This window comes from Plectropomus leopardus, chromosome 11, assembly GCF_026936395.1.
Source record: "Plectropomus leopardus strain MGB_pleo_1.0 chromosome 11, ASM2693639v1, whole genome shotgun sequence".
Classification (NCBI taxonomy): domain Eukaryota; kingdom Metazoa; phylum Chordata; class Actinopteri; order Perciformes; family Serranidae; genus Plectropomus; species Plectropomus leopardus.
In genome coordinates, this window is record NC_142186.1 from 27868233 (window position 1) to 27896210 (window position 27978).

Here is a 27978-nt window from a genome sequence, read left to right on the forward strand (position 1 = left end):
TTCTTGCAGCTCAGGCGTTCATCTGACAGTTTAAGGTGTCCTTTCTTCTGAACACTATCTTTCCATTCTTTGCACAAGTGAGTAAAGTTTCAGGGTGTGGCTTGAGTACATCTGTCTGTTTGGAAAGCTTTGAACACGCGCGCACTTTTGAGCGCGCGCTTGTTTCTACATGTTTCTACAAAAAAAAAATGCAAATGAATGTCGAAACTATAAAACAGATATGCTAAACCAAATCTGAAAATATCCATTCAACTACATTAAAAAGTTTTGTGAAACAACGGAAATGTAACAAAATGTTGAAAAAAAAAACCAACCCAAACTGCTGTTGCTCAAGCTGCGCCTCTTTCCACATTCCTTCTCTCCCAGGCACACGCCCTATGACAAAGAAAAAAACAGTTGGCTGGAGTGAGAAGTTAAATCACGGAAAAGATATGTGTTGCTGCTTAATCTAGCGCAGCACTGAAGAGGAGGATCTGAGAGAGAGAAAGAAGGAGCGCAGCCGCTGAATCATTTTCTCGCCTTTTGTTTTCCTGCCATATCGGTGAGTCTGATATATCCTGATTGCTATTTGTGTCTCATCTGAAGTTTATTGTGCTGTTTTCTCGGCAAAACTATCACTTTATCCTCTGCTGTGTCATAAATTTTGCATAATTAGCGAGCGCCCCTATTGTCATTACCAAGCTTGGTGGCCACACGGATCAGGTTCTCCTTCTTGGTAATCTAACCCCAATCCCTTTACACTTCCAGGGAAACCGGAGTCTCGCCTCACGTTTACTTATTTATTTGCTGTGTGTCAGTCCTGCCTGTGGCCGCTCTACAAATTGTCGGGATTAGTCAGGGCTAAATGTAAATGTGGGGCGCGGGCAAGCCCCTGACATCTCCGTTACGCACGGCGCTGACTAGTTTTGGCATATGCGCCGAGGCCGTTTTCGCCCCGTTAAACAGTCATACTGTGCTCGTTATAGCGGCGGTCAGATTTGGCTCTTAACAGTCTGAATTATTAACGGTATGATAAGACTCCGATGGCGAGACTCGAGCTGACGCGCAGGAGAAAAAGCGACCTGGGCGATGACAGGTAACATGCTCACGGAGGAAGTGAGTCAGTCACACCTAGCGCAAACAACACGAGCAGGGTGGAGCTGATCGCTGGCGTTTATTAATGCTCATGAGCTCATGGCAGATCAGATGGCAGTGCTCAATACTGACCTGTGTAGCCTTTGTTTAGTCTGATCAAACCTCAGACTGAGATATGACACACATCAACACTTTCCCTTAGTCTGTTAGGTGGTGACTGGTTGGGCTGGGTGGCCTGCCCGACTTACCTGTGAACTGGTTTGTACTTGTCAGGCCTTAAAGCATTTGGTCTCATATTGTGGGGCGGTTCCCCCTGGAGGGGATACAGCCACTACAGGTGAGGTGTGGATGACCAGAGGGAAAATACTCAGGGAACTGATGATGCAATCATGCTGATCTTTATTTTATTAAAAGTCAACATGGATCTTTTATTATCAGTCGCTTTTCCAGTTTCTGTTAAAAAAAAAGGGTGCTTGAGCTAGTTCAGCTTCTGAAGAGGGTCATGACAGAAATATAACCTTTAATAATAATTATAATCTTTATTGTATAGTCCCTTCATACATAAAATGCAGCTCAAAGTGCTTTACGTGCGAGAATGTTAAAAATGAAAACCTAACAATATATAGAAATATTTCTAAATATAAAAGTAGATAAATAATAAAACTCCCCCAAAATAAAATCATTATGCAGCAGGTGGATAGCATAAATCTTGAAATAAGTTGCAGACAGGTCAAAGGTGGAAAACAAATAAATTTTAAACAACAGTTTGAGAACGCCTGCTTTAAATCCGGTTGCAGCCCTGACTGAAGTCTCACCAATGCCTGTGAGCCCAATATGCTTTATTTGATTAATGTGGGAGGTAACTGTGCACACACTTTGATATATATTGTGCAATCTAACAGGGCGCTTCATTTTATCTCCAGATCCTTCATGACTTAATTGAAACACACGATACACAGTACGATAAGCTGTAAGACATTTTTATTAATATTTATTTATCCACGTTGAAACAGTGGATAAGTCTTGTTGAGGTTAGAATCCACTTTTGCAAAAGTCTTGGCCAAGACTGAAGCATAAAAAGTTGTAGACAAAAAATGACAAATGAGGAAAACAGATAAAACAAAAAAACAACAACAACAAAAAAAGATATAGATACAGTAAAGAAATAGCTGTAGATTTTGGGACGACACAGTGTACACATTTGCATCAATATTTATAACTCGTTTATTTGTAGGTGGTGGCATTATGCAACCTTGGAAGCAATGGTTGCTGTCTGCCAAAAAAAAGAAAAAAAAAAAAAAGAGAATGAAGTAGAAACTTCTGAGAAAATCTCCACCATAAATATCAGAAACTGAAATGTTGATGCTCAAAATTCCTTTGGTGAAGACCAACAGACCCCCTGCTTAATGTTATTTTTATTATTTATTCTTATTCATTTAAAATTTATTCAACCAGGAAATGCCTCACTGAAATTAAAAATCTCCTGTACAAGTGGGTCAAGACAGGCAGCAGCACATTAAGCAAAGTTGCATCTGAACAATACAGAGGTCTAACAGTTACAGACAATGAAAAAAACTGGATACATTTTAAGAAAATATTGAAACAAACCAACACCCTTGAACAAAGATGTCATTTAGTGGTTTTGGATTCTGCCAGAGATATCCCAAATAGATATGACATAACTTTTTACCACATTATTTAATTCATCAATTAAGTCGACCTTTAAATAAATCTTAAGTAATAACAAATTATGTCCATAGTACAATTGAAACAGAATTAACACACACACACACACACACACACACACACACACAATTTAACAAGAAAACCAAACATCCCGTCTACAGATCATAGTTAAAAAGAGCAAGATTTAAGAGGGGAGTATTTTTCTAGGTTTTAAACTGACCTGATGGTACAATTGTGTCAAATTTTAAAGTGTGTTGTAAAATATTCCAAGTGTTTGGCACAAAAACTATGAGCAGTTTTCCTAAATTTACTGTTCTTCTCTTCAAGCATTAGCCGATCACTTGAGCAAGTCAAATAATGATTATAGGACCAATTTATGAAGAAAGCGATATGTGATGGCAGGTACCTGTGGAATAGAAATGAATACAAACTCAGTTCTGTCACGTGTCATTGTTGAAGATGCCCTGACATGAAAAATGACATATTTAATTAAACAAATTAAAAACCGGCTGGTGCAGTAGTTTATGATCTGTGGATCAAGGGGTGGCCAGATTTCTGAGGGAATGTCTGAAACAAAAGCTCTAATCCTTGCTTTTTGAATTTTGGAAATACTGGATAGTTTTCAATTTTAAGCCTCTAAACACACATAAAAAAGTGTAAAATATAAATATATTCATTTATCTGTTAATAATCGATAAACATATGCAACAGGAGACAATTGGACACAAGAAGTCACATACAGGGTCGTCCATAAAGTTGGAATAATTTAGTTTTCTGCAGTTTGTAAAGGTTAACTGTGGTTTCATTTTTATTGTAATATGTTTGAAAAAGATTGACTAATAAAGTTTTGAGAAGATATACACTTTATCTGTCAAGAATAAATCACATTGTCACAATCATTTCATGGAAAGAGGTAAAAAAAACCCAAACTATTCCAACTTTATGGGCAACAGTGTATTTTAAACAGTTTCAACTTACATGGGCGTGGTGCAACTTTTCAGAATAATACCACAAAAAGGAGCAGAAACGCAAATAAAACAACGCACTGGGCCTTACACAAGCATTCATTACTTTTGAGTCACGATAATCTCCGGGCTCTGAATCTGAATGGAGTGCATGTGCTGCGGAGGCTGTAGGAAAGCTTTGTTTGCACTCTGCACACACTCCCAGTCAGCCCACCTCTTTTCTTATCACACAAACCCCACTACATGTTCCTTTCTGCCCATTTGTTATTCTGTGGCCCCAAAGTCTCCGGTTCTGACCGAAGACGACTTGGTTTCATGTTCATCTCATTACACCCGGAAGGGTCGCTAATGGATGGTGGCCTGTCAGGCATTTTGATATATGGGCTGTACAGATGCAAACACACACCAACACTGGTCCGCCTGCTGCTGTGCTGCTGCTGCTCGTCTTGTAAAGGGTGTTGGGAAGGTGTTGGGACAATTATAGTAACCTATTAAATAATGATGAACAGCATGCTGATGACAGATGCTCACTTGTATGTAGAGATGTGTGTCCACCTCTCTCTCTGTGTGGGTGTGTGTGTGTGTGTGTGTGTGTGTGTGTGTGTGTGTTGGCATCACAGGGAGACATGAAACAGAATCCAGGGTTTGGGTGCCTGCTCTCACTCACCCAGTAATTAGGTTAATGCAACAGAAGTCCTGATTGGTGTTGTCCGTCTTCAGATGTGTGTGTTTGCGTGTGTCTTTCTGTCTGTCTGTCTGTCTGTCTGTCTGTGCTGTATAAGCCCCTGCAATGTGTGAGCATTGAGGTGTGACATTAGGGTCAGATGGGAGATTCACCAGCTTCTACAGTTACTCCAACAACATCACTGTAGGCAGTCATCGTCATTACCCATCCCGCGGACACCACTGCCTCCGGGTAGTTTCCGATACACAGTGGAAACCCCGCAGCAAGGCCTCGTACCGCGCGGCTGCGATACTTATCAACTCTACTCAAGTATCTGCTGCATTTATTCAGGCCTTTCAGTTTCTGTGAGCCTCGGAAATGATGTTGTTGAGACAACAGGAAGCTAAATGGAAGCTGAAACCTAGAGAGACCTCTGTGCTGGCCGAAATATATCTCCACACATTAGTCTGCACCTTAACACTGTTCATAGGTGTAATGGTTTAATGTTGCAGTGACATATGACAAAGTTCACAGTATAAAGTCATATTCACAGTCTGCTGTTTTAAGCTTTTAAACGCAAAATCAACAGCTGTGTCTTAATGTCAGATTACATACAAATATACAGTACAAGAGCTGGCACAATGTCAGATTGTAGTGGCTAAAAGACTTCCCAATAACAATATTTTTGCAATATCTGTATAAAAACTAATACAAAAAAATAATGTTATCACTCAAATTCATGTTTTAATTTATTTAATGTGCGTTTTGTCTCTTTTTTTGGCAAATTAATTACACTCAAAATAAAAATGTAGGGGGGGTGGAGACAGTCTGTAACCATAACTGTAAAAAAGTATATTAAAAAAACAACAATTACACTTCATAGATAGTGAAAAGGTAACCAGATGGCAATTCAGAAAGGAGACAAAGCAAGAACAGAAAGAAACAATTGATTGAAGAGGCGCTCGATTATTTACGCAATATTATGCCGGCTGTGGCCCAGAGGTAGAGCGGTTAGTCTGCTAATTTAAGGGTTCTTGTTTTGTTGTTAAAATTACACTTAATTTAGCAATTTTTCCACTTTATAAGTAGAAATCAGAGAGATGTGAAGGAGCTGAATATGACATTTAGAGCACATCTATGATCCAGAATCTGTAAATCAGTGGAAACATTTGTGAGCGTCAAAATCTGCATGAAATGACTCATTTCACCATCAAGATTTAATCCATTCAGTTTGATAACATTTGGAAAGTTGAGCCGCAAGATTAAATTATTTAAACAGCATTCAAGCTAGCGGGACGCTAAACTGGAAGTCAGCCGCCTCACAGGTGGAAGTTACCCGCTCAGACCCAGTGCACATGCTTATTTGGCCCAGTAATGATCCGGATACTTTACCGCGGATATAGAGTTTTTTTTAGCTTATTGCATCACTAAGTGAACCCAGCCTCCATGATTGTATCCAGGTTTTTCTAATACATCCATGATTACGCTAGGGCGAACTGGAGGGTGGGCGCTATATGGTTTTGCAATGATGCAGTCGCTGTTATCAGCGGTAACATGCACGCGCAGCTGGACAAGCTACCTCAACAAATAACAGGACATTATGGCTTGTAGTAGCAGGTAAAACACATGTGGTTACTAAGGCCCATGCAGGAACCTGAAACTGAAGCAGCTAAATTGAACTCAGCCATCATTATTTTTATTATTTGTTATTATTGTGCTTAGTCAGCTGTGACATGTCGAAAATGTCTCTTGCAATAGTGGTTTCTAGCTTTTTGTAACTTTTCTAGTGTGTACAACATAATCAGAATGTGTGCAGCATTAGCATGTAGTATCAAACTGGAAAGTAACTATTGTTTGGAAACAATGTTAAACATCCAGTCAAATCATAATGTGTTTCCATCTTATTTCCTTCCTGTAAGGTAAAATAAGCGGTGCATGGAATGAGCCAAACCTTGAAACTGCTTGTCTTAAATATTCAGCCGCGGATTTAGTTTCACCCTGAGATCCTGTCAGTAGCAGCTGCATTAGATGTTTCAGGCTGGCTTAATCTGTTGGTGCTGTGAGACGTTATTCAGTTCATACGCGAGCACAGTATGCAGTGTATTCCTACAGTGTGAGGGGAGCTGTGCTGCAGCAGACGGACAGCAGGCAGTAATCTGAACCTGTGGCCTCCCGCTGGCTTCTGGGGATCAGATGTCCACCGTCAGAGATCACAGCTCCCATTGTGTTTACCTCAGAGACTCCCCTCCTCTTCAACCTTCCATCTCTCCCTCTCTCGCTCTGTTTACCTCGGAGAGCTTCCAGCCTCGGCCCCCCCTCCACTCCTTCTCCTCCTCCTCTCCTATTCTGACATCACTTGTTTGTCTCATGTATCTTGTGTTCAGGGGACATATACGAACACATCCAGTTTGAATACAATGTCAAGAAGACATGTAATTTTAATGGCAGTTCAGTTTGCTTTGATGATCACCAGCATAATATTTGCAGAACAATGCTACGTTTAACTCTTTGAAACCTGGATCGACGTCACTTTTTTTGTGCTGCATTTAGACGCCTTTTGTTAGTATTACGTAAAGTAAACATATGTAAAATTATATAAAGTACATGTAAGTAAACCTTTGAATTCAGAGCAAAGCAAAAGTAATGTCCTGCAAATAGCAAGAAATTAGTAGATTTAGAAAATTATTTTTTAAAAAGCTAGGGAAAAAATGTGCAGAGAACTATATAATATTCATAATAATATCATCATTCTACATTTTAAGTTATTTTTACACAATCATTGTAATTTTTAAGCAGTTTTTTCAAGCCATTTCCTTGTTTTTTTTGGGGGGGGGGGGGTTCTCATACTTTTACTGATTTATTTCTTATTTCTGGATTATTTTTTGTTCATTGCCTTTTTCCCATGTGTTTGAAAGAAAAAAAAGCCATTTTGCTTGAATTTCAAAAGGTTAACCGAACTCATTGCATTTTCTTTTTCCAATCGTATCACACATGCCCAGACAAAGTTAGGCATCGTAGAATTACTTGATTTTAATACATTATCATACATAATTTAATTGCACAGAGTTAATAATGAGTCCTTAATCTTGATCAGTCAGCTGTGCACAAGGATTTCAAGGTTATAATTTACTTTCTTCTGCAGTGATCCATAAGCCTTTCATCCACCCAAGACACAATGTAAATATATCTTTGTGTAGATAAAATTCATGGGAGTTCTACCCAACGGCATGATGTCTGAATTTCTAAGATATGGCCGTATCTGTCCTCGCCACTTCCAACTCTCAGTTCTCCCTTTTTGTCTTTGTCTCTCTCCCTGTCTGTAGATATGGAGTCAGCCATTAAGACGGTTGTGACCACTTTTCTCAGCTCCACCCGTGGGAAAGAGAACCTGAACAGCAGTGGCTTCCAGAAACTGGTTGGCAAAAATCTTAGCGGCCTCATGCAGGTAAGGAATTACGTACTGTAGCTTTCTGCTGTTGTGCACATAATCCATTAGTATATTAGAACCATATTCAGTCTTAATCAGTCTATGCTTTTGTGTTCAGGATGCAAACTGCGCCTCTGCCGTTAAGGAGATGCAGCAGGGGCTGGATGCCAACAAAGATGGAAAGGTCAGCTTCCAGGAATACCTCACTCTGATTGGTTACCTGGCCAACGCCCTCAGTCAGAGCAAGTCTGGAGGCACTCAAGAGGCATAATAGATTAACAGCCTTTTTTTGTTGCATTTTTTAATCTTTTCTTGTTTCCAAATTCTCTAACCATTATGTATACATACAGTCCATCATTTTCATTCAGTTAATCAGTGACTTGTATACTGCTCTAAATGTCTGTCCAGATCAACCTGTTTTCCGGTTATACCCTATTGATCTCCACTGTCAAGGAAACACTGAAGGACTCTTAGCTTGGAGTGTCTTTTTTTAAATATCAATGATACAAAAGATACTGCACTTTCAAAATAAAAGCTTTATATGATAAATTGGTATTGTGTATAGTTTTAATTGATGTTCAGTTTTATCAAAAAGGTCCAGTGCGTGAATTTAGGGATCTGTATTGGCAGAAATGGAATACTGTATAATGAGTATGTTTTCTTTCGTGTATAATCATCTGAAAATAAGAATTGTCGCATTTTCATTGACTTGAAATGAGCTGTTTACGTCTACATACGTATACAATAAACACTGGCTCTAGATAGGGCCCTTTACATTTTTGCATTTTTGCCTTGACCACCCTAGTGAGCCCTAGTTGGTTAGCTGGTTAGACTTTTTTTTAATGTGTTTTATTCAGTGTTTTTCCCAGTTTAATTCGGGGGGTCCATTACATCTTGGAGAAGAATAGATCCGTGTGGATAGTTCAGCTTCCGGTAAAAACCTCTTAAACTTATGGCTCTTCAAAATCAGAGAAAAAGTATCAGAGAAAAAAAGATGAGCACACAAGTGCTGGGCTTGCAGCCCATCTCCAAGAAGCCAAACAGCATGGGAGAAAAACTGATTTATGATGTAAATCTGCTTTATTCAGTGTTTTTACCGGTTCAAAACGTGGGGTACGCTTATGTTTGAGAGGAAGAAACCTCTGTGAATGATTTGACCTCTGGTAAAGGCCTCCTGATGGTTGGCATAAGAAAACAGATGAGCACACTTTAGCAGGTGCTTGTATAGAACAGTGTCAGAGAAATACTTTGTTGTTTTGGAGAGGAGGAGGTTTTTTGGCTCCCAGTAAAAACCTCCTAAACACTGGAGGAATTCTAACTGGTGGAAGTTTCAGCCAGTTGCAACTGCAATCCTCACCACTAGATGCCACTAAATCCCTCACACTTTGGCATTTTTTCTTTTCAGAAAGTGTCTAATGATGGATGTTGCCTGTTAACCTCCATTCAAATTCTACTTGGAAATCCGAGGAAATACTGCATGTGTAAAGTGGTTTCCCTGATATGATTTGACATTGTCCCTCAGGCATCACTCTAATGATACCTGCTCCTTCCACAGCTATCAGCAACGCTTGCTAAATATAGCCATGACATCTCTGACTAGTCAAACTCAGCAGCCTTTAGATGCATCAGCTATTGCAACCAGATCCTGGCATACAGTGTACGCTTCCTATTGTGCACCGTCCTCCACTCTGCAACACTATACATACACACATATGGTGCATGCAAGCGTGCACACACACTGTGCTACCCCCACTCACTGACACAATATACTGCAGTGACGGCAGATCAAACATGCATTTTCATGACGACTTGCAGTGCTTGTGCATTAATGTTGATGTTGTTTGCTTTGACAAGTGTGATCTTCTGGGTCATTCATTCAAGCGTGCATGATCATATGTGTTTCTGTCATTTATTTTTGCACTTCGGCTCTCACTGGATGCTTGCATGCTGTGTGTTTCGGAGCTCAAGGCGTGTTTGTGAAAGTGTGCATGTGTGTGTGTCTTTGCATTAACATGTTTGCCTTTGTGTGTGTTTCACAAAGTCTTTGTATGGGGATTTCTCTGCATGGCTGCCAGGTGTGATGGCTCCATTCATCGGTGCTACACTAATCCTTCGGATACTGTATCAGGCGTGAGCCCCCCTCCTCCCCTCCTCCTCCTCCTCCTCCGGTAAACACCCCACCTCTACACATACCCCAACAGTCTTTGCTGCTTAAAACTAGACATATTTAAAGAGCTGTCACATTATTCATCTATGTCCTGTTACTTTAGTGCCACTTATTTTAGGAATATCTCTCTAAGCCTGTCCTTTGTTTAGCCATAAAGTACAAAATGGTTGCACAACAAAGTAGAGAGATAATCCCAAGAGGTTTTGTTTCAACATTGGGTGGGACGGATATAAATAAAAAAAGGGTGTTTCGGTGTCCTCTGCCAGATATTTTTGAGCATTAAATATTTAATTTCATACATTCTGAAGACTTTTATGCACTGATTTGTGCCTTTTCTACATCAATTCATGATGTAAACATCTTTAATTTTGTCAAATTTAATTACTCTGCTACTTTTATGTTTTTATTCAAGGGAAACAAATGTACATGTTCTATATATTGAGGGAGACATGTCCCCTGTGTCCCCGCCCGATATCTACTATGACTAATCCAATAAGGAGCTGTGACATAGTCAATGATATCTAATTTTAACTGCGTTTCAATCTTTGTTCTATGGAAATGCTGTTGGCCTGGGGTTAAGTTTATCGAAGTTTGACTGTTACTAATTGCGTTTTTCTTTTAAAAACACTATTTACACCTGGTATTTTAGTGGTCAGGACTGTACAATATATCACTTTAAATCCCTTTTTTAAAACTTTTACAGAGTATAACTACAACTATTATTCTTTTTTCAATATTAGTACATTTTACATTTAGTTCATTGTCCATATCAATAAAAGAATGCTGGAAATAATAATCCTTTATTTATTGAATTTAGCAACTCATTTGTTATAATTTAGCAGCAGAAAACTGAGTACACCTCAATGTCTGTTTGTCACAAATAATAATATCCCGATATGCCATGTATTGCATATCTGCCTCATACTGAGCTGCCTTATTATCTGTCATGCAGACTGACATATGAGAATAACAAGCCCCGCCGCATTTGTGGTGTGGATTGCGGTCATATTGTGGTTACTTCAATTTACCTAATGCTGTAGTTACAGTGCCATTTCAATCAGGAGAGATGGGTTAGTGAGGTAAAGACAGTTGTTTAACCCTTTGAAACCTGGAGCAACATCACTTGTCTTGTGCTGCTTTGAGATGCTGTTTATATGTATATAACCTTTGAACCCAGGCAAACTGGTGCGATTTCCTTCAAAGACATGGGAAAGAAGGCAATGAACAACTTGGTATGAAATGTTGCACAAATTGCAAGACATTAGTAATTAAAATAATAAAAATAAGTAAACAAAAATGTCTAGGGAAAAAAAAATAAAAGAGCAAGGGAAAAACCATATTTCTACTCATAATTACATATCTAAAATTATACTGAAGAATTGTTATAATTTGTGATGCCTTTTCCAGGTCACTAAAAATTTCAGGTAATTTTCTTGTACTTTTTACTAATTCTTTTGCTTATTTTTAGGTCATTTCTTCTTTTGTTGCTCATTGCCTTCTTCCCATGTTTTTGACAGAAATCAGGCCAAATTGCTCATGTTTCAATGGGTTTATACAGATTAACATATGTCATGATTATGATTTGACAGAAAGTCTATGGCTCTTGGACTCCACAGGGAGAATATGTAATGGAGGGGTGCCTGCCCTGAGCAGCAGCAAGATAAATCCCCCTGTGAGGTCCAGACGCTGGTGGTGGTGATGACTGGTGACTCTGGTGAGACTGATGAGGCTGATAAAATCTCAATCAGATGATGACAGCAACAAATTATAAGTGAGCATGCAGACGGGGAGTGAATGGCACATGGTTTTAGAAGCAAGTTCGAAAGCATTCAAAAAGTCTTCCTTGCTGAATTTCCATGCAGTGTTTTTTGTCGATGTTATCTGTGACAGAGGGGGGCAGGTGGATCTTCTATGTGTCCATTTCGATGATAGCAGGTGTCTGATGCGTAAACAGAGAAGGAGGGGAGGGGAAGCGGGGGCTGGAAGGAGGAGAGGAGCAACAGGTGGATGGAGGGCGAGGGGAGGAAGGGATAAGTGGGATGGGTGGGGTGAGGGATGTATTTAAGACGTTGTCCTCCTCGTCCTCCTCATCAGTCACTCTTGCCTTCTATTTCTGCACCTGACCAGCAGGCCAGCACTCATCCTCCACTCAGGTAAGAAAGTACGGACTTCAAAGCTTTCCTCTTGCTTCTCTCTGAGTTTTTTTTTTACTATCTTTATTTTCAGAAGCAGATTTTTAAGGTTTGCAGCTAATGCAAAGCGATGTCTGTAGGCAGACTTTGTGCAGATCAGAAACAAAGCCAGGAAGACCTTTCTGTTTATTCACTGATAACTTCTGGAACTTTAATCTATCTTGACCGCAGCTTGTGAAGAATGTCTTTCAGATAACATTTTTACTGATTCACCCACTGATTCATGAACATAAGAAACACTGTCTATGAGGAGAAACCAATGTAAGATGTGACTGACAATTAGGAAAAGTCTTCACAGTTCAGAGGTGATGCAGGTTCAAGAAAGGCAAAGACTTACACCTGTCTCTGGTGTTTTCTGCCATCCGGAGGAGCTAAAGTAAAAGCTGGATCAGGTTGCCTCTGCGTGTCCTGGTTACATCTCCTCCACCGTTTTGGCTGTTTCACCAGCTTAGAGTTTCACTCTTATCAGCTGGCTCACATGTCCGGCTGCTGACTACGTTCCTGACTCCCAGAGGTGCTCTCGCTGAGGCAAAGCAACAAACAGATTGAGGATCAGTTTAATCTGTAGCAGAATCTTATCGGGACAACTGGCAGACAGGAAACACTCCTGATGAGGAAACAGGAGCAGAGATGACTCCAGGGGGCTGTGCAGGGTTTCCGACCTCTCCTGACACTAGATAGATGAAAACTAGACTCGACGAGATAGACAGACCTCATAGAAGATCAGTCTGTAGTGATTTGCCGTTGCATGAGTATTTCTCCATGCGGTCTGTCTAAAACAAAAACGTAAGTGTATATGTGCAAGAGAGTGCAACCAAGAGAGACTTAAACGTATTTTGATTTGATTTGACTGCTAAATGCTCCAGAGAGTACTGACACGAGCTGCTCTTGCTTCCACGTCCTCCCACCTTTCCTCTTATTCTATCCCTCTGCAGAATGTCTTTGCCCAACTCAGAGAACAACTCCACCCTGGAGAACGCCATGCAGCTCATGATCCAGACCTTCCATAAGTACTCTGGAAACGAGGGCGACAAATACACACTGAGCCGGGCCGAGCTCAAAGAGATGCTAACCACAGAGCTGGGCAACTACCTGGGGGTAAGGAGATACTTAGGGACGCAAGCGCACAGTTTAATGCCTATAAAAGACAAAGATCTTGCCTATATTTCTGTTTTCTATCCTGCAGAATGCCCAGGACAAGGAGGCAGTGGATAAGGTTATGGGAGACCTGGATTGCAACAATGATGGGGAGGTAGACTTCACCGAGTTCATCATACTGGTCGGAGCTCTTACCGTGGCCTGCAACGACTTCTTCCTGGAGTACAACGACAAGGGAGAGAAGAAGAAGTGAGCACGCCCCGCTGTGTGAAGACATCCACTCTGCACAAACGCTCCAGGGAGGAAATAGTTCGGACGGGAGAGAAGGACATCCTGTCGTGGACTTCAGAAATACACACACACACGTATAATAGTGACACAAGCAGTAAATGTGTGGTGTTTGTGTATTTGTCTGCAATGTCCAATCCATTACTACCTGTATTTACTGTGAAATGAAAACCTGGAGAGTTTAAGTCAGTTGATGATCTGTCTTTTTTTTCTTTTCATGTATTTTGTAACACATTCAAGAAAAGGAATTTCTCCCTGGAAAGAATAAATGTGACCTTTACTCAAATGCTACAACGTGTGTGTCAGTGTACTTTATTACAGAAGGGAGGGGGAGTAAAAACACATGATGGTCACCAGGTGGCAGCAAGTGGCCCTCGATGGAAACCTGCAGAGCATTACTGCATTATTTTGAATTTACTTTGCACATGCAGGTACAGCACTTTTTTCCAGGAGTGGATGTAGATTGGAGATAGCCTGACCTTGAAAAAAAACAGCTTTTTTATAAATGTTTAACTTAACAATGACTAAAGTGATGTTTTAAAACAAATTGCAAATATATTTTGTATTGTATTTATCATCACAACTTAACATGTCCCAAATTACTCCTGAAAACATTATGTTTGTGTTTAATGAGGTATAAACCTCCTGAGGATGCAATAGTATGCTTTATAAGCTGACTGTTTCATTAGAAAGTCAAATTAGAACAGTATTTCCCTATTGATTTTCTTTACACTTTAAAAATCATAGGTAATATAATATCTCAATTTTACTTTAAACACAGTTAAAACACACGTTATGCACTTTAACCCCTTCAGATCTCCCATCCACTCTAATGGACATCATTTTCCAAGGATATCCAAATCTGTGATCTGCAATCATCTTAGTCAGGCCAAATGCACAGCCTTATTTGATGGGATGTCAAAAAGCCAATCACAGTGTGCCACATCATCTGAAGTGGACTTGAGTAAAGCCAGGCCCCTTTTTTGGTCAACCAAGAAGAATGAAGAACCAGCAAGGCAAGTTTCAGTGTGTAAATCATGTTGTTGGAGTTAATATTTGTTTTATCAATGAAATCTACAATATGTGAGCTTTGAATTGAGTAAGATACCTCTGTTGTGTTATGGATTTCATCAGGTGTATATGAGCAGGTAGCAGCTGCACCTACGTTTCCTGTTTTTGTTTAAGCGTGCTGTTTCCTAGAAGAAGAAAAACCTCTCTGTGTGTGTATGTGTGTGTGTGTGTATGTGTGTGTGCATGCGTGTGCATGTGCGTGTGTGCATACATAAAAAGGAAGCTGCAAGCCTCAACATTAGAAAGCCAGGAAACCTTTCTTTCTTTTACTCTATCCTGTGGTGTAAGATTAATGGGAAGTTTTGCTTATACAGTAATTTACAGCCTATATGTTATGTTTGAGTGTGTGAGAGAAAACATGGCACACAGACTTTGATTAATCTGAACCTACAACCTTTATTGGACTGGTTAAGGTGTGCACAGGAGCAGATCTGAGAGTCAGGGAGGGTGAGAGATGGAGGGGGGGAGGGGGGCATGATGAGAGAGGAAGTGAGAAGAAAGGAAGGAGAGTGGAAAGGTCAAAGAGAGAGAAAAAAAGAGTGGACAGCAGCACTTAGTTTGTGTGGAGCCGTGCGGGCTACAGTTTTCACAGGTCTCTGATAGGCTTTTCACACTTGTCCGGGATCTGTTGGGGACCCCCCCTTTGGGTAATCCCATCCTCTAGAGACAGAAAGACAGAGAGAAGGAGAGAGAGAGCTCGCAGTCCAGAACTGAGCTGCAGACTTGGCCACACGACCGTAAAAAGCCGGAGGAAACTCACAGCGAGTGACAGTGACTGAGGATTAGACAGCTTTTTTTTTCTTCAGAGTGGCTTTCCGATGGAGTAACAACACTAACAGTCTTTTGTCTCTGCCTATCCTGCTTTATTCCTGCTTGCTATCTGGATTGTGCTTGCTGTGGTTGGATTATCCTGTTATATTTCAATCTGTAACATCATTATAAAGTAAAAAAAAAAACCTTTGCATGACTACCTGTCTTTTTCTTTTCTGCTTATGCATCTTATTGCCTGGTGCGACTGCTTCAGCATAGGCCCTCTTGTCATTTTGTCTCTTGTTTATTGAAAATTTAATTCACCCCCCTCAACTCCGCCCCCACTCCCTGCATGCCTGAAAAGGCCTCCTCGCCTGGTTGTCAGAGAAGCTGAGAGGATCGTGGAAAGAAGACAGCCAGTCCGTGATGAAAAGGAAAACTGCAGTAATGAATAGGTGTTACTGTAACTGGACAAAATGTCAGAAGTGTGTTTGTCCGTGGAAGACCAGATAAAGGGGACAGAACTGGAGAGAAGTTGCTGGAGATAAATAGAAAGGAGGAGGGGGACAAACACACAGTATGCTCCTCTGAACATCGTATCTGACAAATGTGATAATGCATTAGGGCGTGGGGGCACGCATACACACACACACGCGTACATGTATACATATGCTCTGAACGTTACATACTGAAATATGAAATTACATATTAATACACATAATAGCTTCATTCCCATGATCCCTTCCTCCCATCAATTTGATTTACATGTTTTCTAATATTGCTCCATATCAGCTGAGCTCTACTCCATCTCGGGGAAATCATGCTCCATCGTATAGGAGGCCCTGTCCACCATCTTGGCTCAGACTCCTCTGGAGCTGAACTCATCTCACTGCAGCTGTGCACTCTGGCACAGCAGGCTGCTGCTGTCCTCTATTTAATGTGCACAACTCTCAAAGCAAAACGCTGTCCATGCATCTATTACTGTTCACCGAATAATGCAACCTGGCGCTTTCTTTAAACCCCCCTCTATGTATTTTCCTTCGCAATCTGTTGCTTGTACAGTGTTAGTGTGCGCATCACAGGCTGTGGAGTACAGTTTATATCACATTCTTGTTTAATCTATACAATCATACAACACACCGTAGCCTCTCTATCAGCAACAGACCCTCGCATGAGCTAACACATAGAGAAATCTTAATAATATATTCCTAATGCTATACTGTGGTAAGCTGCTATGCTATGATAAAATATACTGAATCAGTTCACTGTGGATTTCTGAAAAAATAAAATAAATGTAGAAGAACCTTGATATGAACCTCCCTTCCCTTTCTGATTAGCTCCCTCTGACATCAGTCGATATTGAGAATGAGTAATGTTTGAAGGCGGGCATGTCGTGTGTCAATTAAGCAGTCAGCGTCGAGCGGAAAGTGTTGACAGGCTGGCGTTAAGGTTTCGACAAGGAGAAGATCAGCTCGCTCCCGGGGAGGGACCTTTCCACCAGAAAGGGGAGGTCAGTCCGTTAAACATCTGGACAAAAAACTGCAGGTAAAGAGTATGACGGTGTTTTCCTTTTGTTCCTTGTTCAAGAAAAACCGTTGTTCGTTGCAAAAAACGTTACTATAAAGGTAATGGGCGTGATTGCTTTTCAGTTCCAGTTCTGGTTCCAGTTCGGTAGACACAATAAAACCCGGACGCGCCCCCCCAACCCCACCTCCCGGCCCTTTGTCCTGCTGTGCTGATTGGTCGGGGGAGCTGTCAGGTCAGCGTGTTCTCGGCCTGCGGGGCGGTCAGCCTGGTGGGCTGGTGATGGTCTTGACTGTGTAATTCTGGAAGAGCGGCTGCAGGAACATGCCCATCGTGCCGAACACGCACACAAACACAAAGATCCACAGGAAGAGGCGGTCGATCACCATGGCCACGTACTTCCAGTCCTCGCTCACCTGTGGATGGGGACAAAGGGGACGGGGAGAAGAGCCAGATTAAGGTGAGCAGAATTCTCTCTCTATCTACGCCCCCTGCCTTTTATGCAAAGGGTTAATGGAGGTGAAGGGTTAATGTGAGCGGAGACTTGTTCTGCCACACAGCTCTGATGAGGTCCAACACGAGTCAAGGAGGAGGAGAAGGACACGAGAGACAAGAGACAGTGATGGAGGGCAGGGAGACAGAGGGGTGTGCTGACACTGTAACCCTTGTGATGATGACTTGAGGGAGGAGGGGGGGTGGGAAGGGCTGATGCGCCACACACTGTGCCAGGAGATGGAGGATTTTAAAGCGGTCGGCATGGCAACAGGATGATAACTATGCTGATGATGGACAGAATTACAGAGGATTGTTAATTCCCGTGTCAGTTTCTTTCATTCCAGGAGAGGAGGCTGGTCCCCTAAGATGCCTTGAGGAGAAGCGATAAAGAATGCCACCCTCACTACGCTGTCTTGGCTCCTCTATTCCAGCGCTCCTGCAGTTGTACTCCTTCTCTATGCACACGTCATGCCGCTGCTATAATTATATGTCTGCGTTGAATATTCAGAGAGCTATGATTGCGTCACCAGATCTGTCTCCTTTGCTTATGCTCTGGTGTAGTCCCCCATGCGTTTCAAATGGCAGAGCTAAACGGGACTGCTGTGCTGCTCCGTCGTCACTTTAACTTGATGTGGCACCGAAAGCACAGATCTGCGCTTCTCTGGATGCTTTTTATGTTTAGTAACATGTGCACATACAATGAGGTGATTTCTGCTTTGATTTATCAACACGGACACAAGATAATAATTAATTTTAACAAGGAGAAAAGCCAGAGCGATACATCTGCAGGCTGATGTGTATTTATCACAGATACATCAGTATTTAAGTGTCTGTTGGCAAGAAGTTGTAGAGCTATAAACTGCAGCAATAAAAGGTTTATTGGAAGCATCACTTTGTGGTTTTGTGTTGAACCTGAAGTATTTTCCTGTTGGAAAGATGGTATTTTTATAAAACTGGGCAGTCTAGAGCTGCCCCTTGAAAGTCAGAGATTCAAATCATCAGTCCAACACCCTCAGTCCACTGAGATTGCTTCCAGTCAAGTAGTTGTTTTTATTTTGTGGAGTGTAGTTCTGGAGAAGTTTTGGTCCCCAGATTTTGCTGCAGAGTGAGTGCTCTTGACTTTCATGGTACTCTTTGGTACTAGCAGCTGCGGACATGCAGCCACTGGTATGGAGGGAGAGAGACTGCACCATACGGTGAAGAAGTGGTGATGTTACAGCTCACAGCAAGTTAATATGATACAATCTCTGGCTTTGTCTATCTATTGTCAGCAAAAAATGTTGTTGCGCATTTGTGATTCGTTATTAGCACCCTTAGCTTGTTTACTACATTATGTGAATGCCACTGTCACAGTCCTCCTGAGCCCATTCAAACTTTTAAACTTTGTATGAAAAACAAAAATATTATTCGTATTGAACAGCCAAATCTGATTAGACAGGCATAATTTTAAGAAGGGTACAGCCCGAGTGCTGTCTATTCAATAATCAACTACTTTGGGTGCTACATGACCAGAGCAAACAGAGGAAAAAGAGCTGTGGCATTTGCTTTTGCTCAAGAGGTACAAAACCTGCAACTACCAGGATGCACTGCAGTGCACTGGACCAGTAAACAACCCCACTGGTTGGTGAGATCATGTGAGCTTGTATGTTTTTCCACAAGAAAAAATGTGGCTACGAACAGGTAATAAACGGTTACCACTTGGCTTAGAACAAAAAGCTGTAAACAAACATTGACATTAATACATTGTTATCGAATGGATATGTTGAGTGTATTAGCCAACAGCTGCCTATTAACACATCCAGCTGTTACATGGAAACATTAGCATTCATGTCTCTGGCTGCAGGTCAAATATTTACTCTCAGTTCTGTTTTGGTTTCTATGAAACCTGAAATTTCTGTGTTAAACTGCTCCGCTATGTTCAGAGGCTAATCAAACTGAACAAACTGTGTCTGCCTGTTGTTTGGTGCTGGGTTGCTAACGTGCAGGGGTTAATCCACATTTGTTTTTTTTCTGAAAACAGCTACGTGGTGTGTCTGGAAATGACAGTGGTGAGGATGGTGACCGAAGCAGTGAGCTAAAACAACAGTGAATGTGAAGGTGCGTCACATCGTGTGGGACGGCTGCGTCACCTTGTGAGGTAAGCGCTCTGTTTTCTCTATTACCATAGTGTATACTCTCAGTCCAAAAAACAAAATAGTTTACAGTGTGAGTGAAGGTAGTATATTTTGGGGTCATTAGTCCAGCCTTATGACTGCACAGTGGGAGGGATCCAGGTTCAAACCCAGCATGCAGAGTTAGCATGTTCTCCCTGTGTAAGCGTGGGTTTTCTCCAAAGACATGCAGGTTTGGTGAATTAGTGAACCGAAATTGACCATAGATGTAAACGTGAGCGTGAATGTCTCTATGTGTCAGCCCTATGATAGTCTGGTGACCTGTCCAAGGTGTCCTCCACCTCTAACACAATGTCAGATAGGCTTCAGCCTCGCGTGACCTCGGACAGGATAAGCGGTTATGGATAATGAATAAATAATTCAGCCTTGGGCTGCCAAGTCATATTGATCCCTGTTGTTTATTGTGATTGATTTAAACAAATACCGTTGCTTGACCACAGTTAGGTAACACAGAGGAAGCCTCACAAGATAGCGCCCCATCCACAAAATTCAACACAGCTTGACGTCAACTTTACAGTCTTAATAAAGATGCAGAGTTGGGAGATAATTCTCTGTGGGTTATGATGCCGAGCGACATCTTCCACGCTACATATAGTCACTTGACCTGATCTAAAGTTTCTGTAGAATATCCTGACAGTCAGAGGATTATTGTTGCAGCTAAACACTGATCTATGAAAAGATATGGTGAAGTATTGGCATCTCGAGCAGAGAACGAAGTCACACTACCTTTGTGTATATTGTAATCTGATCTTTTGTGGTTTGTTGTGGCTGTATAGCCACTTCACAAGAGTCCCTTGACCTCTGACCTCAAGATATCTGAATGAAACTAGGTTCTATGGGTCTTTTTGTTAATCCAAAGTTTTTTTCTGTCACTTCATTTCTCTCCTGGTTGCTTTGCCTTGTCACTATGAACTTCAGAACTGTTTTGTAATGAAAAATTATGGAATTGAAAACGTGATTAAAAAAAATGTGATAAATCATGATTAACTATAGAAATTCTGCAATTAATCATGATTTTAAAAATTCATCGTTTGACAGCCCTACTTTAAATAGTTAACATTTAATCAAAGATTACCTGTATTTAGTTATATTTGCTGCTATTGTAAACTATGATAGTACGGTATAGTTTATTGTGAAACTCTGTACACAAATTAGCCAATGTATATTGTTATCTTACCTCTGTTATTTTTGTGCATCAATATCAATATCACCCTAAAAACTCCGGTACTGTTTGGGCTATGACAAGACGTAACTCTAACGGTGTAAATGGTAACATACGGATTGTATAATACTCACACTCTGATCATCATCCTCACTCTTCATGTGGTTGGCGATGAAGCGCACTCCCTCGACAGCCTCCTCAAAGCCCGGACAGGCTTGAGCCAGCAGGGCCTGAGTCAGAGCAGGACCTCCTGCCGCCTGCTTCCCCCGCGGCAGGTTCCCAGAGCCTCCTTCCCGGCCCTCCCTCACCCTGTTCAGACCATCCATGGATCCCCCCCCTGCTCCTCCCAGATCACCTCCAAACTGTTTAACAGACGCTCGGTTCACATAGCAGGTACAAGGGTCATTGTCCTCCTTGCTGAACACCCCTGTGGAGGTCCCCCCTCCGTTCCCGCCAGTGCCGCCCAGCCCGAGCCCCACCATCAAGGCCCCTGCCTCCCCGCCGCGCCCACCCTCCTTCTGCTCCTGGGCCCTCCTTCTTTGGCGCAGCCGCTGGCGCTCGCAGCTGTTCCTGGGCTGGCGCATGAAGAGCAAGGCGGGAAGCTTGTTGAGGAACACCAGTTTAACCCACGGGGGCATGGTGTGTGTGGTGGGCGAGCGGTGGTGTACGTTGAGCACGCACACACTGGTGACGATGGAGAAAGTGACCAGGACCATGGTGAACATCAGGTACTTCCCCACCAGAGGGACGTCCAGTGAGGTGGGCGGGACGATCTTGGAGATCAGCAGCAGGAACACAGTGAGCGCCAGCAGCACGGAGATGCACAGCGTCATCTTCTCGCCGCAGTCGGACGGCAGGTAGAAGACGAGGATCGCCAGTGAGGTGATGAGCACGCACGGGATGATGAGGTTGATGGTGTAAAAAAGGGGCTTCCTGCGAATAATGAAGTCGTACGTGATGTCCACGTAGGTGGGGTCGGCCGGGTTCTCGTTTCGTCTGCCTGGCAGGGCGATGATGTCCCACTCGCCACTAGGTGTGAAGTCGTCCATGCTGGCCACATCGGCTCGGAGCACCAGATCGATCTCAGTGCGGTCATACGTCCAGGAGCGGAAGCGCAGCGTGCAGTTCTGCTGGTCGAAGGGGAAGTGCTTGACCTCGATCTTACAGGCGGACTTGTAGATGGCCGGGGGCAACCAGAAGATACTGCCATCGTGGGAGACCACCGCGTTAGAGTAGAAGGACACCTCGTACACCCCGTCAGCACTGAGTATGAGAGAGAGAAAGACAAAAAAGAGAAGCGTCAGACATAAACATCTGTGTGATTAACCCTTTAAAACCTGTGCAAATTGGCATGATTTCTTTCAAAAACAGGGGAAGAAGGCAATGAGTAACCTCAGAGGGGATTACCCAAATATTAGCAAGAAATTTGGAAAAAGTACCCAAAAAATTACATGAAAATTTCTAAAAAACAGATTAAAGAAACAACCCAAAAACAAACAAAACATAGAAAAGTAAAAAAAAAAAAAAAAGAATACAATAAAGACCTATAAGAAATTCTTAAAAGTGATAATGATAATGTAAAATTATTATAAACTTCCAATTATGATCAAATAAAATATAAAAAGAAAAACCTAATTCTCTGGATTTTTTTTCCAAAAATCTTTTAAAATAATTTTCTTAGTCTGCTAATTCCTTGCAATTTGCAGGACATTTCTTGTTAAGTTGCTCACTGCCTTTCCCTCCATGTTTCAAAAGCAACCAATTTGCTCAGGGTTCAAAGGTTTGAATGCACCACAAGAAAACTGATGTTGACCCAGGTTTGACAGGGTTAATAATTTTAAAAATAAGAAATTTGTAAACAAAAGTATAACAAGATGTTTTCCTGAATCCTATGAACAGTGCAACATGACGCATCTCATTATGCAATACGGGTTCATTAAAGAGCGCTAGGACACACACACACACACACACACACACACACACACACACACACACACACTGGGGGACGTGGAGGCTTTGAGGCGTCTCAGGGCAGCAGGGTCACACACACCTGCTTCAACAAACACCAGGAACAGGATGAACATTAAGTCTAGACAGGAAACACGGCTCACAGGTCAGACTGGGTCCAGTAAAACAGCTCGAATTAGACACTTTGGTCAGAAGTCGGCTGTGAACACTAAAGCTGTAGATTGAATTTCCATTAAACTCAAGCTTTCGACAAGAGAGCTAATTAATGACGGCTGTGAGATGTGATGCGTGTCTGACTGATTACACAATTGACCCGCCTGCCAAAATAAGCTCTCAGAAACACCAACTTTCCTGCAAATTTAGTCACAAAATCTAATTGAGACCTCCAAATGAGCAGCTCTGGTGCTGCTGCGTCCACAGATAATCCTCCTGTTTAGGTGAGTGACAGGAGTTCGAGGCGACGCTGAGGACCGGGAGGATAGCGTGTCGACCCGGGGTTCTTGGGATTAGTGGGATCATTTTATCCAGAGTTGCGTGGGTCAGGGATCTTTTTAATCTTTAGTAAAGTAAGTGCTTAGGCAGGGAAAGAGGAGAAGGCCAGACAGATCACTGTACTCTGATGAGCTGATTTACATACTGTAGGCTGACACTCAGTTTCCATTACATTGAAATAAGTGGTCTGCATCCGTAACTCTCTCAGACATGCAAGCTAATTGTTATTAAAAAACGAACAAAGCAAGTTTGTGTTTCACGCTTGAAGAGTTAATGCATTACAGCTAATTGTACTGAACATATGTCAGATTGACCAGCGGTGCCTTTAAAGGGATAATTTGCATTTTTTGAAGTGGGTTTGTATTGGGTACTTATCAATAAAGAGTAAATTACATACAGTAGATGCAGGCCTTTGGTTTGATAAGGCAGGCTGGAGCCCGACACGGAAAAATAATGCAATTTACAACTGAGGACAGCGTCCCACGGCCACTACGGCAAGGACGAAGCCTTTGTACACAGGACGACTGCTCAATGCTCTTGTCAAAGCCACAAGACACCAATGACAAAAACTGTAATTGTACCACACTGAACACAGGAGCTGCTGGTTTGCAGACTGAACCCTTTTAAACGTCAAAGTCACAAAATAAAACAAACAAACTAACTGATGGAGGCAACGGTAGACCAGCAGCTCCTGTGTTCAGCAATTTTAAATCACTGTTTTTCTCAATGGAGTCTGGCTTTGAAGAAATCGATGTAACAATCTAATTTTTCAGTTGGAAACTACTGTCTGACAAAAAGATAAAGAAGTGAAATGGCAATTTTTCAAGTGGATAAAGTACATTTTGTTGCTGATCCCTCCACAGCAGTATGTTGCTCAGCTTCCATGTTGGATTGCATCCTGCTTCATGCTGATTGACATTTACTGTATGTAATATACTGTCCATGCATAAATACTCCATACAAGCCCACTTTAAAAAAAATCTGAACTATCCCTTTAAGTTTTCACATAGAGGGACATGGTACAAAGGTTAAATGCTCCCATTGTGGCATTTACTGTCTTTCATTCAGCCATCATGAGACATACCAACACCAACTTACACTAGAAGCAACTAGCTGCATTATATACCCCCCTGCCGCAGGTACTAAGGAGGACAGGGGTACTGAGGGGGGAACTACATCATATGAATTAAAAAATATTTACACCCATACCAAAATAAAATACATATAAATAATATACATAAACATAAATGCCTATTAGTAAGATAATTAACACATGGACTCAAAATAAATGCATCAATCATGACTGTTTGCACCTCTACTCCCCCCTTCACTAGATGGTTTGCTCCTGGAGCTTTTATCAGGTGCTTTGGCCAGCCTCACCTTTTTGTCCCCGCCCCCTGCTGAGGAGACAACCAGGAAGAGGTGAGTACGGCCTTTGTCAGGCTTTTGCTAACTCAGTTTTTCTAAACTGTTGAGGAATGATAAATTAAACTGGGAGCCACTTGATTGTGCTTAGCGCCTTCTCAGCACAGCAGAGGTCTGTTAGACCATTTTACAAAATGTGTTTTTTTTTCCCAGACTTTGAGTTTAGGCCTGTTTGTTTTGAAACTGTAACTTCTGGATGGTCAAATGTGTTTAAGCAAATGAGGAAAACTGTAATAATTGTAGAAGTCTCAGATCAGAAACAAAAAACAATATGCCTAAAGGTGCGACAAATACTGATAAAGATTTCTTTTTAACCCGGCCAGCCCCCCTGTGCTTCTGTAGCCACCCTGTGAATCAACTCTAGCAAAGAAAGTTAAAATTTTCCCTGAACTACAATGAAAATCATTCTATGTCCATCATCAAACATAGAGGCCAGTAACTTTTGATAATTTTACATAAATATTTTGCATATTTGCCAAGTGGTCTGATTAATAACTGGCCAAAAGGGGCCAGCCTATAATTTAAACAATAATCTAAACTAGATCAATAGTTAATATATTCCTAAATAAATGCTGTAAGTGAGAGTCAGTAACAGCTGACTGATTTTTTTACCTCTTATAGATTATCTCAGGCCTAAAAATGAGAGATGTTCAAATAGCATAGTTTCCTTCCTGATACCGATTCTGACACTTAAACTTGCGTACTCTGTCGGTAGTGAATACCGATCTGATGCTGCTACATTAAAAACAACAAAAAAATGTACTATTTTAGCAGCTGTATACTACCAACCCATTCCCATTTCAAGAAGTCACAATAAAATGTCTAAAAATGGAATAAAAACATGTTATATTTTTGGATCGCCAAATGCAATTCAAAAAACACATTGACTTCAAGAAAAGGGAACCAGCTGCTGCATCACAGCCTCTGATTTGTTGACAGACTCCACCCAGTGCGTCATGGGATGCATCTTGCACTCAATAGGTTTTAATTAATGGCTAATTCATTCAGACAGTCATATTTGGATTTATTAATAATATAAAGTCTCTAAAAAAACGCTACTGTTTACGCTTGATTACATTGTTCTGAAAAAGATACACCATTGCACCGGTTTGAAAGCTTGAACATTGAAACATTGAAACATTGAAGTAGCAAAGGTCATTTAAAGAATGAATAGTATGAAAAGAAAAGTAAGCAGAGTAGTTTGGCATCGTACAACATCAATGACCTCAGGTGTTGTAAAGTTTATCATTATTTTATGTGGTATAGGATCAATGCGTAGACTCACGTACACGCTGACACCTGATCCGGCATTTTAGCCAGTATTAGAGGAACCTCTGATACGTGTATCTGTGTCGGAATAATTCTACTGAAAATTACCAAGATAAAATGCAAATACATTGCTATTTTTAAAGCAGCTCTGCATTCAGATATATAGATAAATGTCACATTTTACAACAACCCCAACAGATAGAAGAGTTTGGCTGTGTAAATATGTGCTTTTGTTGGGTTAACTGTATGCATCTACTGTCTCTGCATGTATCCACTGTACATGCTGTATCTATCTGGGTGTGTCGTGCAGATGACTCCATCTTTGAAGTGCCTCAGGAGACTCAGAGGTACTGTATAGTAATGTAGCATGAGTGATATGAGCTGATTACAGTGGACGCATTCAGTCATGTGTGGCGGGCCTGCATGTATTACACAGTAAAACCAGTGGCATTTAATTGATGTTCTTATCCGAAGTGACTTACAATGGTGGCGGCTGGATCGCACCACCGCGGAGTCGGCTCCAGAGCACTATCAGTTCGATTTGAGAACTGCGTGTCTTTTGTTGTGTGTGTTTATGAGTGTGTGAGCCCGTGTGTGTGTGTCCTCTGAATTGAGGGGCAGCAGGGTGAGTGAGTGACTCACTTGTTGTAGAGCACCACGTCAGGCAGCCAGATGTGTTTTGAGGGCAGCCTGACCTTCATCATCCCATCAAACTCCTCAGGGACCCAAGTCAGACGATAGTCCTGCCACTCCTGAGGGCCAATAAAAACAAAATGTTTAATCACTCATGCGCCAATCACACAACAGCAGGGAGACATCTTGAGAGGAGGAGGTTCGTCTGTTGGTGGTCAATATGACACATCACAAACCGGGGGAACATCCTGTGCTGTGTCCCTTTTTTTTTTTACTTTAAGCCTTTAGAGCCTGGATCGACATCAGTTTTGTTAATGCCTTTCACGAACATTCAAACTTCTCGGACCTGTGAAAATTGGTTTTATTTGTTTTAAAAACATGGGGGAAAAGGCAATAAGCAACTTGGTAAGAAATGCCTCGCAAATTGCAAAAAAAATAGAAAAAGGTAACAAGAAATTAACTTAAAAAATAAGCTGTGTTAGATTTTTTTTGAGGGAAAATGTCCAGAAACCTATATTCATATTTTTTTATGATATATATAGATGTAAAATGATGATACAGAAAAAAAGACTTATTTTATTTTTAGCACTTTTTTTGCTTATTTCTTATATTATTTTCTTACATTTTACTAATTTCCTGGTAATTTTAGGGCCATTTCTTGTTAAGTTGCTTCTTCCTGTTTTTTTGGATGAATTCAGGCCAGTTTCCCTGGTTTTAAAGGGTTAAGCCTAAGAGAGAGTGATATGTTGTTTAAACAAACGCAGCCACAAACCAATCAGCATGATTGAAATGGCATCCATCAGTGGACATCGTCATGTCCTCTGCGTAACCTTTCTTAAAATGCAGCATTATCTTGTTCTGCATGCTGTCGGTCAGTCGTTGACGTTACCACACCGAAGCCTCGGCGACCTGTGACGGCACTTCTGTCTGGCTGTCCTATGTTATGGCCATGTTAGAGCTGTAATGCTCGAGGTAGGTCATCTGCAGTAACTGTGATGCATTATGGTCATTACAGTTTGTCTTGGCTCAGGACAGCTGTCCTTGGCTCCCCTGCTTACCGATAGCAGGCGATCTATAGAGCACTGATGGCTATTCTACGCTCCGTTACATGCCATAAATCCTAACTTGCTCAGGTGCAAGTGTATGTGTGTGGACATAGGACAGAAAAATGCAGGAAGCTTTGAACTCTTAACCCTTTGAAATCTTGATCGACATCAGTTTCTTGAGCTGGGTCCAGATGCATTTTGCTAGTATTTAAATCTTTGAACCCTAAGCAAATTGGTTTGATCTGCAACTTGGCAAGAAATTTTGCAAGAAAGTAGTAGATTTAGATGTTTTTAAAAAATATTTATATTTTATTATAAATTCAGGGGAATACTATATTTATAATTAGCATGATTATTTATTCAAACATTTTTAATCCATTTTTAGGTAATTTTCTTGGCAATTTTTTTTAA

The 27978-nt window shown here is 41.4% G+C and overlaps 3 protein-coding genes and 1 long non-coding RNA gene across 5 annotated transcripts in view; 3 read left to right on the top strand and 1 right to left on the bottom strand.

The window, feature by feature from the left end:
- The first annotated feature begins 388 nt into the window (after positions 1-388).
- On the top strand, positions 389-8365 carry LOC121945556 (protein S100-A13). The gene is made up of 3 exons (XM_042489792.2): positions 389-541; positions 7713-7834; positions 7935-8365. Exons 2-3 carry the CDS (start codon positions 7715-7717, stop codon positions 8085-8087), a joined length of 273 nt encoding a protein of 90 aa, XP_042345726.1. The 5' UTR covers positions 389-541; positions 7713-7714; the 3' UTR covers positions 8088-8365.
- Positions 8366-12023: 3658 nt separating this feature from the next.
- On the top strand, positions 12024-13855 carry s100t (S100 calcium binding protein T). Of its 2 annotated transcripts, none has more exons than XM_042489791.2 (3): positions 12024-12136; positions 13111-13273; positions 13362-13855. In XM_042489791.2, the coding sequence occupies exons 1-3, from the start codon at positions 12039-12041 to the stop codon at positions 13524-13526; spliced, it is 426 nt and encodes a 141-aa protein (XP_042345725.2). In that variant the 5' UTR covers positions 12024-12038; the 3' UTR covers positions 13527-13855. The 2 variants fall into 2 exon arrangements, with proteins under 2 accessions (XP_042345725.2, XP_042345724.1); XM_042489790.2 differs by having other exon boundaries at positions 12032-12961.
- Positions 13856-16790: 2935 nt separating this feature from the next.
- The window catches only part of LOC148188294 (uncharacterized), a 48185-nt gene continuing 36997 nt past the window's right edge, over positions 16791-27978 (top strand). The window contains exons 1-3 of the long non-coding RNA XR_015777957.1: positions 16791-16927; positions 17032-19538; positions 24529-24616. This is a non-coding gene — a long non-coding RNA (uncharacterized LOC148188294). The remainder of the gene's footprint in view (positions 16928-17031; positions 19539-24528; positions 24617-27978) is intronic.
- The window catches only part of chrnb2 (cholinergic receptor, nicotinic, beta 2), a 31168-nt gene continuing 20100 nt past the window's right edge, over positions 16911-27978 (bottom strand). The window contains exons 4-6 of the mRNA XM_042489788.2: positions 26531-26640; positions 20869-21997; positions 16911-17322 (exon numbers count right to left, since the gene is read on the bottom strand). Of these exons, the coding sequence (XP_042345722.1) occupies positions 17170-17322; positions 20869-21997; positions 26531-26640 (1392 nt within the window). The 3' untranslated portion in view covers positions 16911-17169. The remainder of the gene's footprint in view (positions 17323-20868; positions 21998-26530; positions 26641-27978) is intronic.

Excerpts from the sequence above, each read along its gene's own strand:
- LOC121945556 (XM_042489792.2), top strand. The coding sequence starts at position 7,715 with ATGGAGTCAGCCATTAAGACGGTTGTGACCACTTTTCTCAGCTCCACC. Across the intron at positions 7,835-7,934 it reads ATCTTAGCGGCCTCATGCAG|GATGCAAACTGCGCCTCTGC; the intron begins GTAAGGAATTAC and ends TTTTGTGTTCAG.
- s100t (XM_042489791.2), top strand. The coding sequence starts at position 12,039 with ATGTATTTAAGACGTTGTCCTCCTCGTCCTCCTCATCAGTCACTCTTG. Across the intron at positions 12,137-13,110 it reads AGCACTCATCCTCCACTCAG|AATGTCTTTGCCCAACTCAG; the intron begins GTAAGAAAGTAC and ends ATCCCTCTGCAG. Across the intron at positions 13,274-13,361 it reads AGCTGGGCAACTACCTGGGG|AATGCCCAGGACAAGGAGGC; the intron begins GTAAGGAGATAC and ends TCTATCCTGCAG.